At 39.8% G+C, this 14,042-nt stretch overlaps 1 protein-coding gene and 1 non-coding gene across 2 annotated transcripts in view; both read right to left on the reverse strand.

The window, feature by feature from the left end:
* Window positions 1-1,714: 1,714 nt before the first annotated feature.
* On the reverse strand, window positions 1,715-1,844 carry LOC128587056 (small nucleolar RNA SNORA48). Its single transcript, XR_008380483.1, has one exon. It is a non-coding gene; the product is annotated as a small nucleolar RNA SNORA48 (small nucleolar RNA).
* Window positions 1,845-8,965: 7,121 nt separating this feature from the next.
* SELENOF (selenoprotein F) overlaps window positions 8,966-14,042 on the reverse strand; it is a 31,366-nt gene continuing 26,289 nt past the window's right edge. The window contains exon 5 of the mRNA XM_053591053.1: window positions 8,966-9,810. Within this exon, the coding sequence (XP_053447028.1) occupies window positions 9,679-9,810 (132 nt within the window). The 3' untranslated portion in view covers window positions 8,966-9,678. The remainder of the gene's footprint in view (window positions 9,811-14,042) is intronic.

The raw sequence follows: 14,042 nt of genomic DNA on the forward strand, positions 1-14,042 counted from the left end.
CACTGGCATTTTCCCCTTAGTTTATAAACACACTCAAGTTTCTCTCAGGCTAAAAAACTTCCTTTGACCCTCAAATCCAGTGTAGCTCTTTCCTGTCTTACTCAAATTTCTCCAAACACTTGTCTTCAGGAGTTCCAGCTCTGCATTTCTCTCCAAATCACTTCTCACCTACCCCAAGTCTGGTTTCTGGCAGTGTCACGGGCTGAACTGTGTCTCCCACACCCCCAGATTCCTGTGTTGAAGTCCTAATTGCTAGCACCTCAGAATGTGGCTATTTGCTGAGAGGGTCTTTAAAGAGGTTGAGTGAAAATGAGATCACTAGGGTGGGCCCCGTCCAAAATGACTAGTGCCTTGTAAGAAAAAGAGATTAAGGCACAGGGACACGCACAGAGGAAAGACCACGAAGGCCATGTGAAGACACAGGGACTGGACGAGCCAGGGAGAAAGGCCTCAGAAGAAACCAACCTGCTGCTGACACCGTGACCTCTGACTTTTAGCCTCCGGTACTGTGAGAATAAAATTTCTGTTGTTTAAGCCACCCAGTCTGTGGTACTTTGTTATGGCAGTTGAGTTAAAGAGTTTCTGGTAAGGTCACCAATGACCTTCTAATTGCAAAACTGAATGGACATATTAGTCTTTACTGCGTGTAACATGAAACACCTGTGCCGTGGTGCCCACGACGGCTTCGCAGGCTCTTCCCAGCCTCTGCTGCCTTTCTTTCCCACGGCTCCTCGTGCTGTTTTCCTTTTCAGACTCTAACATTCTCCTGCCCTCGCTGCTGCGCTGCTCTTTCCATTACATTCTTTCCAAGGGTGATCTTCATCGTTTCTTATGGTTTTAATATAGTGGACTCAGATTTTGGATGGGAAGCTCTAAAATTAGTGTGTAAGGTAAAAATGTTGCATGTAATGAAATTTACCCCTGAAAATCCCCTAGAACTGGACATAGTATAACTAAGTGCTCAGCTGTTGGTGATGTGGGAATTGAGACTAAATGGTGGAAGACACATTTTCCATCTCTCTCTCTCTTTGTGTGTGTGTGTGTGTGTGTGTGTGAGACAAATCCTCACTCTTTCGCCCTGGGTAGAGCACTGTGGCATCACAGTTCACAGCAACCTCAAACTCTTGGGCTCAAGCAATTCTCTTGCTTCAGCCTCCTGAGTAGCTGGGACTACAGGTGCCTACCACAACACCTGGCTATTTTTTAGAGATAGGGTCTTGATCTGGCTCAGGCTGGCCTTGAACTCCTGAAGCTTATGCAATCCACCTGCTTCAGCCTGCCAGAGTGCTAGGATTATCGGTGAGCCACTGCGCCGGCACATTTTCCATCTCAAACTCAATTTGGTGCGTATGTTGAGTGAAGAAACTATTCTATTTAGATTTTTTACCTCTCTCTATTGTGCCAAATGTGTTTGATTGAATTTGTACAGGTTATAAATATACATATGAGTTTTATGTATATTTGCTAAGGACTTCCAAACCTCTTCCTCCCTTTCTCAGACCTTTCTTCTGAGCTTTAGCCACAGATAGCAACTCCCATTTAAACAACTTCCCTTGAAAAGCTCATAGACTTGGGTGGCGCCTGTGGCTCAAAGAAGTGGGGCACTGATCCCATATACTGGAAGTGGGGGGTTCAAACCCAGCCCAGGCCAAAACTGCAAAAAAAAAAAAAAAAAAAAGCTCATGGACTTTTTTTCCTTTATTTTTCCAGCAACCCATGTGTCCAAGGCATGAACCAGGCATGAGCTCAGAAGCCAGCCTGAGGTAAGTAAAAGATTACTTTGTCCCTGGCTGATATAAGATGGGCACCACCAACCAGAAGCCACTCTACCGAGGTCAGGGACATCAAAGACTTCTTGAACTCAAACTCCACGTGGATGCTTCACTTTCTACTTAAATGACTCTTGGGCTGAATTCTTAGTCTCATAATCCATGAGTCAGTCACACTGCCCATGATGTTCCCTTTTCCTTCCTCAAGGAATAAAGAGGTTGCAAATTGATATGTGAGCCTAAAATCACATCTGGCTTCTGTTGAGGTTGGGAAGAATTTAAATTTGTTGCCACTATTTAAAAATGAGGATGTTCCGCATTTTAAATGCAAATTTCTGGATTCTCCCGAGAAACTAGAGTTTTTGGTAACATTGGGTCCATATTCTGCCACAGCCAAGATCAGCTGGAACCGAGAAGCAGCTGTCTTCACTATTTACAATCTTTCCTTGGCTGGCTCTTATAGGCATTTTAATTTGGGATTCCTAATATATTTTCATATCTGCATTATCCATTCAGCTCTTGCTTTGCTCTGTCCTCATCTTTGCTTTCTTGGGCTACTGCAATAGCCTCCAAATTGGCCTTTTTTCCAATTCACCTGCAGCTAAAACTTACCTAAAATATGGAACTGAGAGGAGACACCATCTCTAATAACAATATGAAAAACTTATATGATCATGCCACAATGCTCAACACTTGCTTAGGAGCTCTCTTCCTACAGCTGTGTTTTTCAAAATGTGGCCTAAGGACTTTCTGTATCACAATTATCTTTGGTTCTTGGTAGAAATGCAGATTACTTGGTAGAAATTCAGACCTTCTGGACTAGAAGCTCTGGGACTAGTGTCTTATGCTCTGTATATTTTAGAAACTTGCAAAGGCAATTCTAATATACTCTGAATTCTGAGACCCTTCAACCTACAAGGTAAGTCCCAAGCTTCTTAATATGCATCAATGACTTCTTGAATAGTTGCTTGCTAAACTGAACTTTTGTAAATTAAGCTATAGTTTAAACACAATAAATGTGGGCTTGTAAAGAAAAGATATGATGTATCACTTGATAAAGAATCCCTTAAAATATAATTGCATTCTAATTTGTTTAGATAGTGTGAGTGAGTGTGATCTTAATGTGGCACAGGCTCTACGCCAACTGCTGATCCTTCACGGCAGTGGAAGAAGGAAGCCTTGGAAAGGTCAATATTCAAAAACATCTTTGGACTCAAACTTTTAAAAATCTGGACTTCCTCTGGACAAGAGCACGAAGGGATGAAGACACAAAGCTCAGTGCACCCAGTGGTCATGAGACCAATCAACAAAATGGTAAATACTTAAAGGAGAGGCCAGAGGGACTACCTTTATAGAGGATTGGCACCATGAAGTATAAGACATAGAAGCAAATTTCTAGGCTATTTCACGAGAAGTTACAGGGAGGGGAAACAATAAAAGTGACACTGTTTTCCAACAGTGAATGGAAAAAAAATGACAGGGAGTAGGAGAATCCCCAATTGTTGGTACCTTTTCTCTCCATCTTGGTTACTCACTGCCAAGTACCATGATTCTAGCAACAGTCACGTCATCATGGAAACCTGAAGATGACGCTCACCTGGCTGGGTGTTGACAGTGATCTATGAGGATAACAGAACAAATCCTTTAGCATTCTCAAATACACCCACTTAAGAACTGAGGTGTCAAATCGTATTTTTTGTAGTTTAGGAATAACTATGTAATGTCAGATAGGATAAAATACCTGGCTATATTGAGAACAGATTACATCCATCACTTCCTTCTGTTTTAACAGACTGGTAACTTTGTCAAGAGATCGCATTCATTTGACAGGAGGTATTTCTTCCAGAGCTATGCTAGTTTATTACCTAGTAATTTTTTCACTTTTGTTTGTGAATCAATTACAAAACATATTTTTCCCACTATTCTGCCTTTCAGAAACTTCTGAACTAATCAACATTATTGTTTACACCCAAAAGCTGATTTTTTAAACTTTTTTTCTTTACATTTTTACAGTGCTGAGTGAATCATTTAATTGGGTTTGATTGTATATCAATATACAGCTAAACATAAACAATCCCGTATGTTACCCCTAATGGGGAAACCACCACCATCTTGAAAAAGGCACTTTGGCCTGGTGGCTTGGAAGAGGAATCTGTCAATCTGGCAGGGTCTGAGCATAGGTTGTATAGAGCCTGTAGTAATCTAGATTTATGTTTTTTCCTTGTAAACGTTTATAAATGAAAGTTAATCATTAATGCACAGAATATTACAAAATGCGAATTAGTCTGTGTTCTCTAGAGAAACCGAATCAATATTAACTCTCTCTCCTGCTGGGTGTGGTGGCTTATGTCTGTAATTCCAGCATTCTGGGAGGCCCAGGCGGGAGGATCACTTGCGCTCAGAAGTTCATGAGCAGCTGAGCAAGAGTGAGATGTCACAGTCCTCGGTCTGAAATCTGCAGGGAAACCCAGGCGGGGTTTATATGTTGCATTCTTGAGGTAGAATTTCTTCTACTTTGGGAAATCTTGTTAAGATCTTCAACTGATTAGATAAGGCCTGCTTATACTATGGAGGTAATCTACTTTTAACAAACGTTAATCACATCTTAAAAGTATCTTCACAGCAACACGTAGAGTTTGACCAAATATCTGGATACCATATCACAAGAAGGAATGTTAGGCTATTTAAGACAAATCAGTGTACTCATATATATATGATGTTCATTCATACCAATTACAGATAAGGTGACCTGATATACAGAATTATTCACTTGTGCAAGGAGAGTGGACAGGTGTCCTGTAAAGCTCAACTTCAAGGTTGACAGGGTTTTGTGTGGAGCTAATTTAGAGATGCTCATATTGTGTCTACGGCCATACCACCCTGAACGCGCCCGATCTCGTCTGATCTCGGAAGCTAAGCAGGGTCGGGCCTGGTTAGTACTTGGATGAGAGATGCTCATATTGCACTGATGATTAGCTTGTGAAGCTGATGAAGTTGCTTTGCTCTAATTGGAAATCTAGGAAACAAGTTCTTGCTTCTGGTTAAATCATCTGCATGCCTGACCAATGGGTAGACCCAGAATTATACGTAGCAACTCAGAATTTCTCAAACAGTCCTAAAAGCAAATCTGAAGTGAGAAAAAAAATGCCCCTTAAGGCAAAACATACAAAAAATAAGTCATGCAAAAGCATTGGGCTATAGATGAGGAGGTGTGGGAGGTTTTATTTATTTATTTTGAAAGTGGTATCTTGGAAGTGCATACCTACCTAGCTCCAGCTGAGCTTCTCCAGCTGATAACTTATAGAGTCTCATTTTATCGCCCTTGGCAGAGTGCTGTGGTATCACAGCTCACAGCAACCTCAAATCTTGGACTCAAGTAATCCTCTTGACTCAGCCTCCCCAGTAGCTGGGACTACAGGCACCTGCCACAGTGCCCGGCTATTTTTTTAGACGGGGGTCTCATTCTGGCTCAGGCTGGTCTCGAACTCATGAGCTCAAGCAAATCCGCCCACCTTGACCTACCAGAGTGCTAGGATTACAGGCATGAGCCACTGCGCCTGGCCTTGTATGGCAGGTTGTAAACATGGTTCCATAATTGTTCTGACTGCCTTCTATTGAATCTATGGTCCCTTCTCCTGAATCTGGGCTTTGTGACTGCTTAACTCATAGAAGATGGTAGAAGTGATACTGCCCTCTCTGGGATCCGGCCTTAGAAGTTGGTAGTTTGCAGCTCTCGCCTCTTAGGATGCTTGCTTTTGGAACAGTCACTGTGTACTCAGGAAGCCCAAGCTGTTTAAAAGAAAGGAACTGACACCAGGGCCAATTTGTCAGCCGTGTGGGGATCTATCTTGGAAGTGCATATCTACCTCGCCCCAGCTGAGCTTCTCCAGCTGATACCTTATAGCCCAGAGAGGAGCTGTCCTCAGTAAGCCCTACCCAAATTAGATTTGTCAGCAAGAAATAATGTGTTTTAAAACATTACGTTTAGGGGTGGTTTGTTATGAAGCTAGACTAGAAGAGGTTTGGCGGCTCTGGGCTGAGCCCACCGTGGAGGTGAGATCTAGCTGACACTGAGTGAGTAGGCAGGGGCTAGAGATGGAAAGGGGATTTCATTTTGTACAGGAAAGAACTGGAGAGTCTTATGTTGTTGAGCTAAAATGGGAAGATATGTGCATTTAAAGTAGGTAAGTTTGGCTGGGTGCAGTGGCTCATGCCTATACTCCTAGCACTCTGGAGGATTATGGGAGGCCAAGGTGGGTGCATTGCCTGAGCTCACAGGTTTGAGAACAGCCTGAGCAAGTGCGAGACCCTGTCTCTAAAAAAAAAAAAAAAAAAAAAATAGGGGGCGGTGCCTATGGCTCAGTGAGTAGGGCACCAGCCCCATATACCCAGGGTGGCGGGTTTAAACCCTAGCCCTGGACAAACTGAAACAAAAAAATAGCCAGGTGTTGTGGCGGTCACCTGTAGTCCCAGCTACTCGGGAGGCTGAGGCAAGAGAATTGCCTAAGCCCAAGAGCTGGAGGTTGCTGTGAGCTGTGATGCCACAGTACTCTACCAAGGGCAACAAAATGAGACTCTGTCTCTAAAAAAAAAAAAAAAAAAAAAAATAGCTGGGGGCAGTGCCTGCGGCTCAAAGGAGTAGGGCATTGGCCCCATATGCCAGAGGTGGCGGGTTCAAACCCAGCCCTGGCCAAAAACTGCAAAAAAAAAAAAAAAAAGCTGGGTGTGGTGGCAGACACCTGTAGTCCCAGCTACTTGGGAGGCTGAGACAAGAGAATTGTTTGAGCCCAAGAGTTTGATGTTGCTGTGAGCAACAAAGCCGGGGCACTCTGACACTCACAAAGTGAGACTCTTTCTAAAAAACAAAAAAAACCCTTATGACTGAACAAAGCTTATTAAAACACGTATTTCCCCCCAAACAAGTGTTCCAGCCTTCTTGTACTCATGAACACTAGATAGCATTTCAATACTACAGTCGGGGAGGCATTTTCAGAGTGTTTAGTGCCACATCTTAGTGCCAGTGTTCCAACTCTCACACTGCTTATGGTCTGAGAGGTGGAACCAGGCAGTGTCCCTTGTTCAGCCTCAGCTGGGAACATGGATGTTGGGCAACTCAAGTTATTTGATGCTGTGTGTCTTGCTGAGTGACTATGAAAGTGCTGTAAATGTTATGGTGTTACAAATCAATTTTAGGGTAGGTAAATTCACAAAGGAAATCTGAAAAATGAGGATAAACTCCAGTATTTCTACCAAAATGGTTTTAAAAGGTTTTGAATTTCAAGGTCTGAACTTCAATCTCTTCAAAATTCTAGACAGATAAAATACAGTACTGGGGATGTATGTTACAGGAGTAGCTAACAGTAGAAGTCAAGTTTTGGAGGGCTTCATACAATTAACCTTAGTTTTATCCTTTCAATATTTTTAAGTAACCACGTTTCATGCTACTGATTCCTAGGCCAGTGTCCAGTTCAAGGGTAAAATGTTTACATTTTGTGTGCAAAAATCGATTTTGAATTATCATGCCCTCTCCCCCAAAGAATCTTCTAAAAGGATATAATTTAATTTTCAAGTAATTATCCAGTTGTGCTGGTATCTAGAATCTCTACTCCTTCCCATATGTTTGTAGACATGTTTTTACATACTAGCTACTGCCAATTGTAACTTTCAAAGTTTTGAAGTTATTTATTTTCAAAAATATTTTCTGCATTTTATTAATTTTTAGAATGGCTTTCAAGCCTCAAATCCTATTAAAACAGGAAACAGCAGTTCTTGCTTATAGCTCCTAAAAAGAAACTTTTGCCAAACTCAGAAATTTAGAGATGAATTCACTGTTTTAGGCTATAAGTAACATAATTTTGGCAGGGGAAGCAAAGTCATAAATATCAAATGACTATTACATATCCATGTTTGTGAATCTGAATAAGCGTAATCAAATGTCAGAATTTGGCTACAAAATGGTACTTTCTGGATCAGTATTTATACCCCTTTATTGGTAATCAGCAGTCTTGTTTCTTTAAAAAGCTGTTCTTTGATTGTAATTGGTGAAAAACAGTTGGAATTGGCTGATTAACTTGAATCTCTCAATTAAAATAGTGGGGCTTGGGAAGATACCCTTTTATTCATCAACTTGAGAACTTGGAAGCTCTAAGATACTGTGGGGCTCTTCAACTCTTTGATCTCTCATAGTAACTCGAATACAATAGACTGCTTAGGCTTCTCTTCATTTTAAAAATAAATTTCCCAATGCCAGATGCTCTTCCTGCCCAGAAACGAGTCCAAGTAGATCTCTATGCCAATCCCACAAGTTTTGAAGTCTCATTCTTCAATACCACTATTCTTTTGTATATAGTGGCAACCACTCTTGCTGTTTTTTTCCCACTGTCCATAATTGGCTTAATCTTCTTGTTCTGAAGCAGTAATAACCATTAGGGATTACAGGCACATTTAACCAGGGCCTTGTACTATCAAAAGGATGCCCATCTCCAATGCTATGGATGATCATCAAAAGTAGAACATAATCTGTCGGCCAGAATTCTTATGTTGTTTTTTAGCCAAATTGGCCAGGGTTTATATTCACTCTCGTTAGCTTAAAAAGTAGACTTTGAAATTTTAAATATTATATAACACAAATTGCTAGTAAAGATTAGTAAATGATCTTCATTAAAAATGAATGTTTTGTAATCTTTCTCTGACAGAGTTGCCCTTATAGATTTCCAAATATCCTTCATTAAGATAGTAATTCAAAAACAACAATTAGGAAAGTTTCCAGATTATAAGAATTTATCCTCTGACATAGGAGGATATGAGATCAATTTGATAGGTTCATAAGAGAGTTAAAATGACACAGGATTCATTTGGATGAATGTTAGTTTTATGAACCATCTCTTATGAAGAATTCACCTGAAAGTTCAGCAAAGAAAAACTATAACCATTAATAAAAATATTGTATATTATTAAGAGATACTTCTTATGTGATTAGATACCAATGAAAAATGTGTTCATAAATGAAAGAACTCTGAAAAATAAAATCAGACAAATATAAAACAGTATTACCAACATTAAGTTTTGGTAAGTTTTAAATAGCATAGCTATTTTTACATTCTGGCTAAAAAAGCAGCTTATGTGAAAAGAAAATAAGAGTACAAAATGTATTTTTTAAACATGAAAGAACAAACCAGAAGAATCTGAAGTACGAATAGATGTTTGAAACTTTTTATTTATATTTTGGTCTTACAAATGATGATTTTAAAATGAAGTTTTCTGTAAGAATATAAAACTCAAAAATTTGCCAAATATCAGATCCACACAAATCCTTTGAAAGGTTTTCTGTGTAGTCTTCATTAATGCAAATCTTTGTGAATGTTTCACAATAATGAAGCTACAAAGTTTTCATGCAGGGCATTCATTATTAACTATAAACAAAATTTCTATTAAAATGAAGGCTGGGTAATAGAAAAATATGAGGCATCTGAGGAGCAGGGAATCTGTTGAGGCTCGGTATATCTCATTTGCTTTGTAGTTTTCTGTTATGACTTTCAAAGAGCACACAGCACATGAAGCATAGTAATCATCTATCTTATTAACCTCCCTAATTGAAAAATCTGTTATTTGTAAAACTGGACCAATTATCAGAAACTATCATTTGCATAATTAACCACAGTCTGTTACAAAGCATTTCGTTAGTGGTATCAACAAATGCAGGAAGATGGAAATTTATAAAAGATGGGTTTTGTTAAGCTTGCCAACTCCTTAGATATCCTGGGCTATGCTGCCACTTCAAGATCTAATTAGATGTTTAATGCCTCACAGTAAAAGGTTGATCAATGGAAGCAAGCAAAACTAAATTATTTCCTAGGTGCTGTAATATTTCATTTGATAAGGAAACAAAAAGGACAAATTTAAGCAAGATTTATAAGCGCTCCAACTTCTCGCTCAGGAACTCTTCCACGCTGTCTGTGTTCCACTTGAGGATGCTCAGCTCTTCAGCAATGTTCCCATTATCGTCCAAAAGCTTTAACACAGGGTCTGAACCACGAACATACTACAAAGTAAGAGAGGCACCTTCATTATTTTCTGCTTAGAAAGTGCCTTCTTAGCCTCAGTCAAGATCAAAGTAATTCAATCTAGCTTAACTAAATTTAACAGTAATGAAGAAAAAAGCTTTTAGACATAACACCATGATCAACAGTTCTTAAAGGAAGTCTTTTAGGAAGGAATATAATGGGATTAAAAAAATGTGAATTAAAGAAATTATTTTACCTGCAAAGAGAAAAATACCTGTTGGTATCAAGATAGTTTATTTGGGATTTGAACTTATTGAATGTACGTAACAAATATTTATTGTATACGACATACTCTCAAACTCAACTGAGATTTAAATCTAATAAAGATAGACAAGTTCAAATAATGAGAAAATTTTGATATAAGAGCAATGTTTTGAAAAATGCTGTGCATATAAATGATCAGACACAGATGCATCATAAATTTTCCTTGGCTTAACAAATCTAATGATTTTACTGTAATCACCTTAAATTAGGCAGGGTTCCTAAAACCTAAGCTCCTTTCATTGGGAATCCAACATTTTCCCAAAGAGCACTAAGAAATTCTAACTCTAGGTAGGAAATATAACACAAACCCATTTGTTAAAAAGATCAAATCTTCAATTAAATTAAGGAAAACCATATTAACTAAATATGTAGCAGTGATGGTGTAGGAAGCTCTCAAAACTTCTTTTGGCAACTATGCGCCAGTTTTTCCAGGTCCTGTGGGGTTGTGAATTCCAGAGATGGACACAAGTTCTGACGTGATTATTAGGACTTGGTATATTCCCAACCCATCTGTGGAGTTTAGAAAGAGAGGCCCTCTGAGGGACTGAATCAATAACAACACCACTAAACATTTTTAGTCAAATTACTTCATAAATTGTTTACAGTTTTTTGATAAATTTAAAAAGTGAAATAAGATAGAACATAGTTATAAAAATCTTTAACAAAATATTAGCAAATCAAATCCAACAATGTATAAAAGGAATTTTATACTGTGACCAATTGCAGAACACATATGTGATAAAGGACTTGTGTTAAAAATATTAGAACTCTTTTTTTTTTGTAGAGACAAGAGTCTCACTTTATGGCCCTCGGTAGAGTGCCGTGGCCTCACACAGCTCACAGCAACCTCCAACTCCTGGGCTTACGCGATTCTCTTGCCTCAGCCTCCCGAGTAGCTGGGACTACAGGCGCCCGCCACAACGCCCGGCTATTTTTTTGTTGTTGCAGTTTTGGCCAGGGCCGGGTTTGAACCCGCCACCCTCGGCATATGGGGCCGGCGCCCTACTCACTGAGCCACAGGCGCCGCCCAAAATATTAGAACTCTTAAAGCTTACTCAGCAACAAAAAAAGCCCAATAAAAAAGCGGCAAAAAAGCAAAAATAGACAAATAGCACAACATCAAACTTAAAAACTGTGTATCAAAGGAAACAATGAACAGAGTGAAAAGGCAACTTAAAGAAGGGGAGAAAATACTTGCTAATCAAATACATGATAAAGGGTTGATATCCAGAATATATGGGACTCCTACAACTCAACAGTGACAGCAAAAGACAACCCCATTAAAAAATGGGCAAAGGCATCTGATCTTTGACAAAGCCAACAAAAACATACACTGCGGAAAAGAATCCCTATTCAAACAATGGAGCTGGGAAAACTGAATAGCCACATGTAAAAGAAACTAAGGCCTGAAATTAAAAGATCTGATTTCAGTAATTCCACTACTAGGTATTTAGCTAAAGGGGAAAAAAAAAATTTTATTGAAGAGATGCTTGCACTCTAATGTTTATAGCAGCACTATTCACAATTTGAAAGATGTGGGAACAACCCGAGTGCCCATCAATACATGAGAGGATTAATAAAATGTGGTACGTGTATACATAGAGTACTACTCAGCCATAAAAACTGCTGATCTAGTATCTTGTGTAACAACCCGGATGGAACTGGAGACCATTCTTTTTTGAGACAGTCTCACTTTGTCACCCTAGGTCAAGTGCCATGGCATCACAGCTCACAGCAACCTCAGACTCTTGGGCTCAAACGATTCCCTTGCCTCAGCCTTCCCAGTAGCTGGGACTACAGGTACTGGTCACAATGCCTGGCTACTTTTAGAGATGAGGTTTTGCTCTAGCTCAGGCTAGACTCAAACTTGTGAGCTTGGGCAATCCACCCACCTCAGCCTCCCAGAGTCCTAGGATTATAGATGTGAGCTACCATGCCTGGCCTTGCAGACCACTCTTCTAAGTGAAGTATTGCAAGAATGGAAAAACAAATGCCACATGTACTCAATACTAAATTGGAACTAGTCGATCCAATTTAGTATTGCACATATGGAAGTAAAACTCAATGGTAACCAAGCAGAAGGGTGGGGAGGAGGGAAGGAAATACATGTGAGTTTGGTAAACTCACATGTGTATCTCTGTAAAAATGAAAATAAGGCAAAGGACTTGAATAGCCAGTGCTCCAAAGATGATATACAAATGGGTAACAAGCATATGAAAAAATGTTCAACACCAGTTAATTACAAGAGAAATGCAAATCAAAGCCACAATGAGAGTACCTCACACACATGAGGATGCCCACTATTATAAAAAATAAAATAACAAATGTAGCTGGGCGCTGTGGCTCACACCTGTAATCCCAGAACTCTGGGAGGCTGAGGTAGGTGGATTGCCTGAGCTCAAAAGTTCGAGACCAGCCTAAGCAAGAGCAAGACCCTGTCTCTGAAAATAGCCAGGTGCTGTCATGGGTGCCTGTAGTCCCAGGTACTAGGGAGGCTAGGGTAAGAGGATCACTTGAGCCCAAGAGTTTGAGGTTGCTGTGAGCTATGACACCACAGCACTCTACCAAGGGCAACAAAGTGAGACTTTGTCTCAAAAAATAAAAAATTAGATGGCCAATAAAAACATGAGAAGATGCTCAAATCATGTATTACTAGGGAACTGCAAATTAAAACAATGATACACCACTATGTACTTACTAGAATGGCTAAAATCTCAGTGACAAACCTGATGATGGTGAGGATGTGAAGCAACAGCACTGCTAGTGCAAATGAAACAGTATATGGCCACTGTAGAAGAGAGTTTTGCACTTTTTTTACACAGCTCAACAATCTTGACTATGTGACCCAGGAATTGTGCTTCTGGTTTACCTACCTAAATGAGTTTAAAATGTGTATACAGAAAACATACAAAAATATTTATAGTGGCTTTACTCTTTTTTTTGCAGTTTTTGGCTGGGGCCGGGTTTGAACCCGCCACCTCTAGTATATGGGGCCGGTGCCCTACTCCTCTGAGCCACAGGCACTGCTCAAGTGGCTTTACTCTTAATTGCCAAAAACTGTAAGCAACCAACATGTCCTTTGACAGGTGAATGGAAAAACAAACTGTGGTTCAACAGAATATCATTCAGCAATACAAAAATGAGCTATTGAGCTGTGGAAAAGACACTGAAGCTGGGAATGGTGGCTCATCCCTGTAATCCTAGCACTCTGCGAGGCCAGGGTGGGTGGGCTGCCTGAGCTCATGAGTTCGAGACCAGCCTAAGCCAGAGATCTCATCTCTTAAAAAAAAAAAAAAAATAGCTGGGCGATGTGGTGAGTGCCTGTAGTCCCAGGTACTTGGGAGGCTGAGGCAAGAGAATCGCTTGAGCCCTAGAGTTTGAGGTTGCTGTGAGCTATGACGCCATAGTACTCTATCAAGGGCGACAAAGCGAGACTCTAAAAAAGAAAAAACGAAGACAAAACACTGAAGAATTTTAAATATATATGCTCAGTAAAAGAAGCCAATCTGAACAGGCTACCCACTGCATGACTCTTGCTATATATCACATTATCACATTCTGGAAAAGGCAGAATTCTTACAGTGACAGTGAAAAGATCAGTGGTTGCCAGGGGCTGGGGAAGGAGGAGAGGAAGATGAATGAACATGTGCAGCATAAGAGATTTTTAGGGTAGTCAAACTATTCTGTATGATAATGTAATGATGGATATATACTACACATTTGGCAAAATTCCTATAACTATGCAACCCAAAGAATCAACTAATACAAACTATAAAAGTAATTAATAATAATAATGATGTATTATTCATTAACTGTAGGTAATATACCATACCACTGCAAGATGGTATAACAGGAGAGTAAGGTTGGGGTGGGAACCAGAGAGTGTATGGGAATACTGTACACTTTCTGCTCAGTTTTTCTGTAAACCTGAAACTGCTTTTACAAA

Source organism: Nycticebus coucang, chromosome 5, assembly GCF_027406575.1.
Source record: "Nycticebus coucang isolate mNycCou1 chromosome 5, mNycCou1.pri, whole genome shotgun sequence".
Classification (NCBI taxonomy): domain Eukaryota; kingdom Metazoa; phylum Chordata; class Mammalia; order Primates; family Lorisidae; genus Nycticebus; species Nycticebus coucang.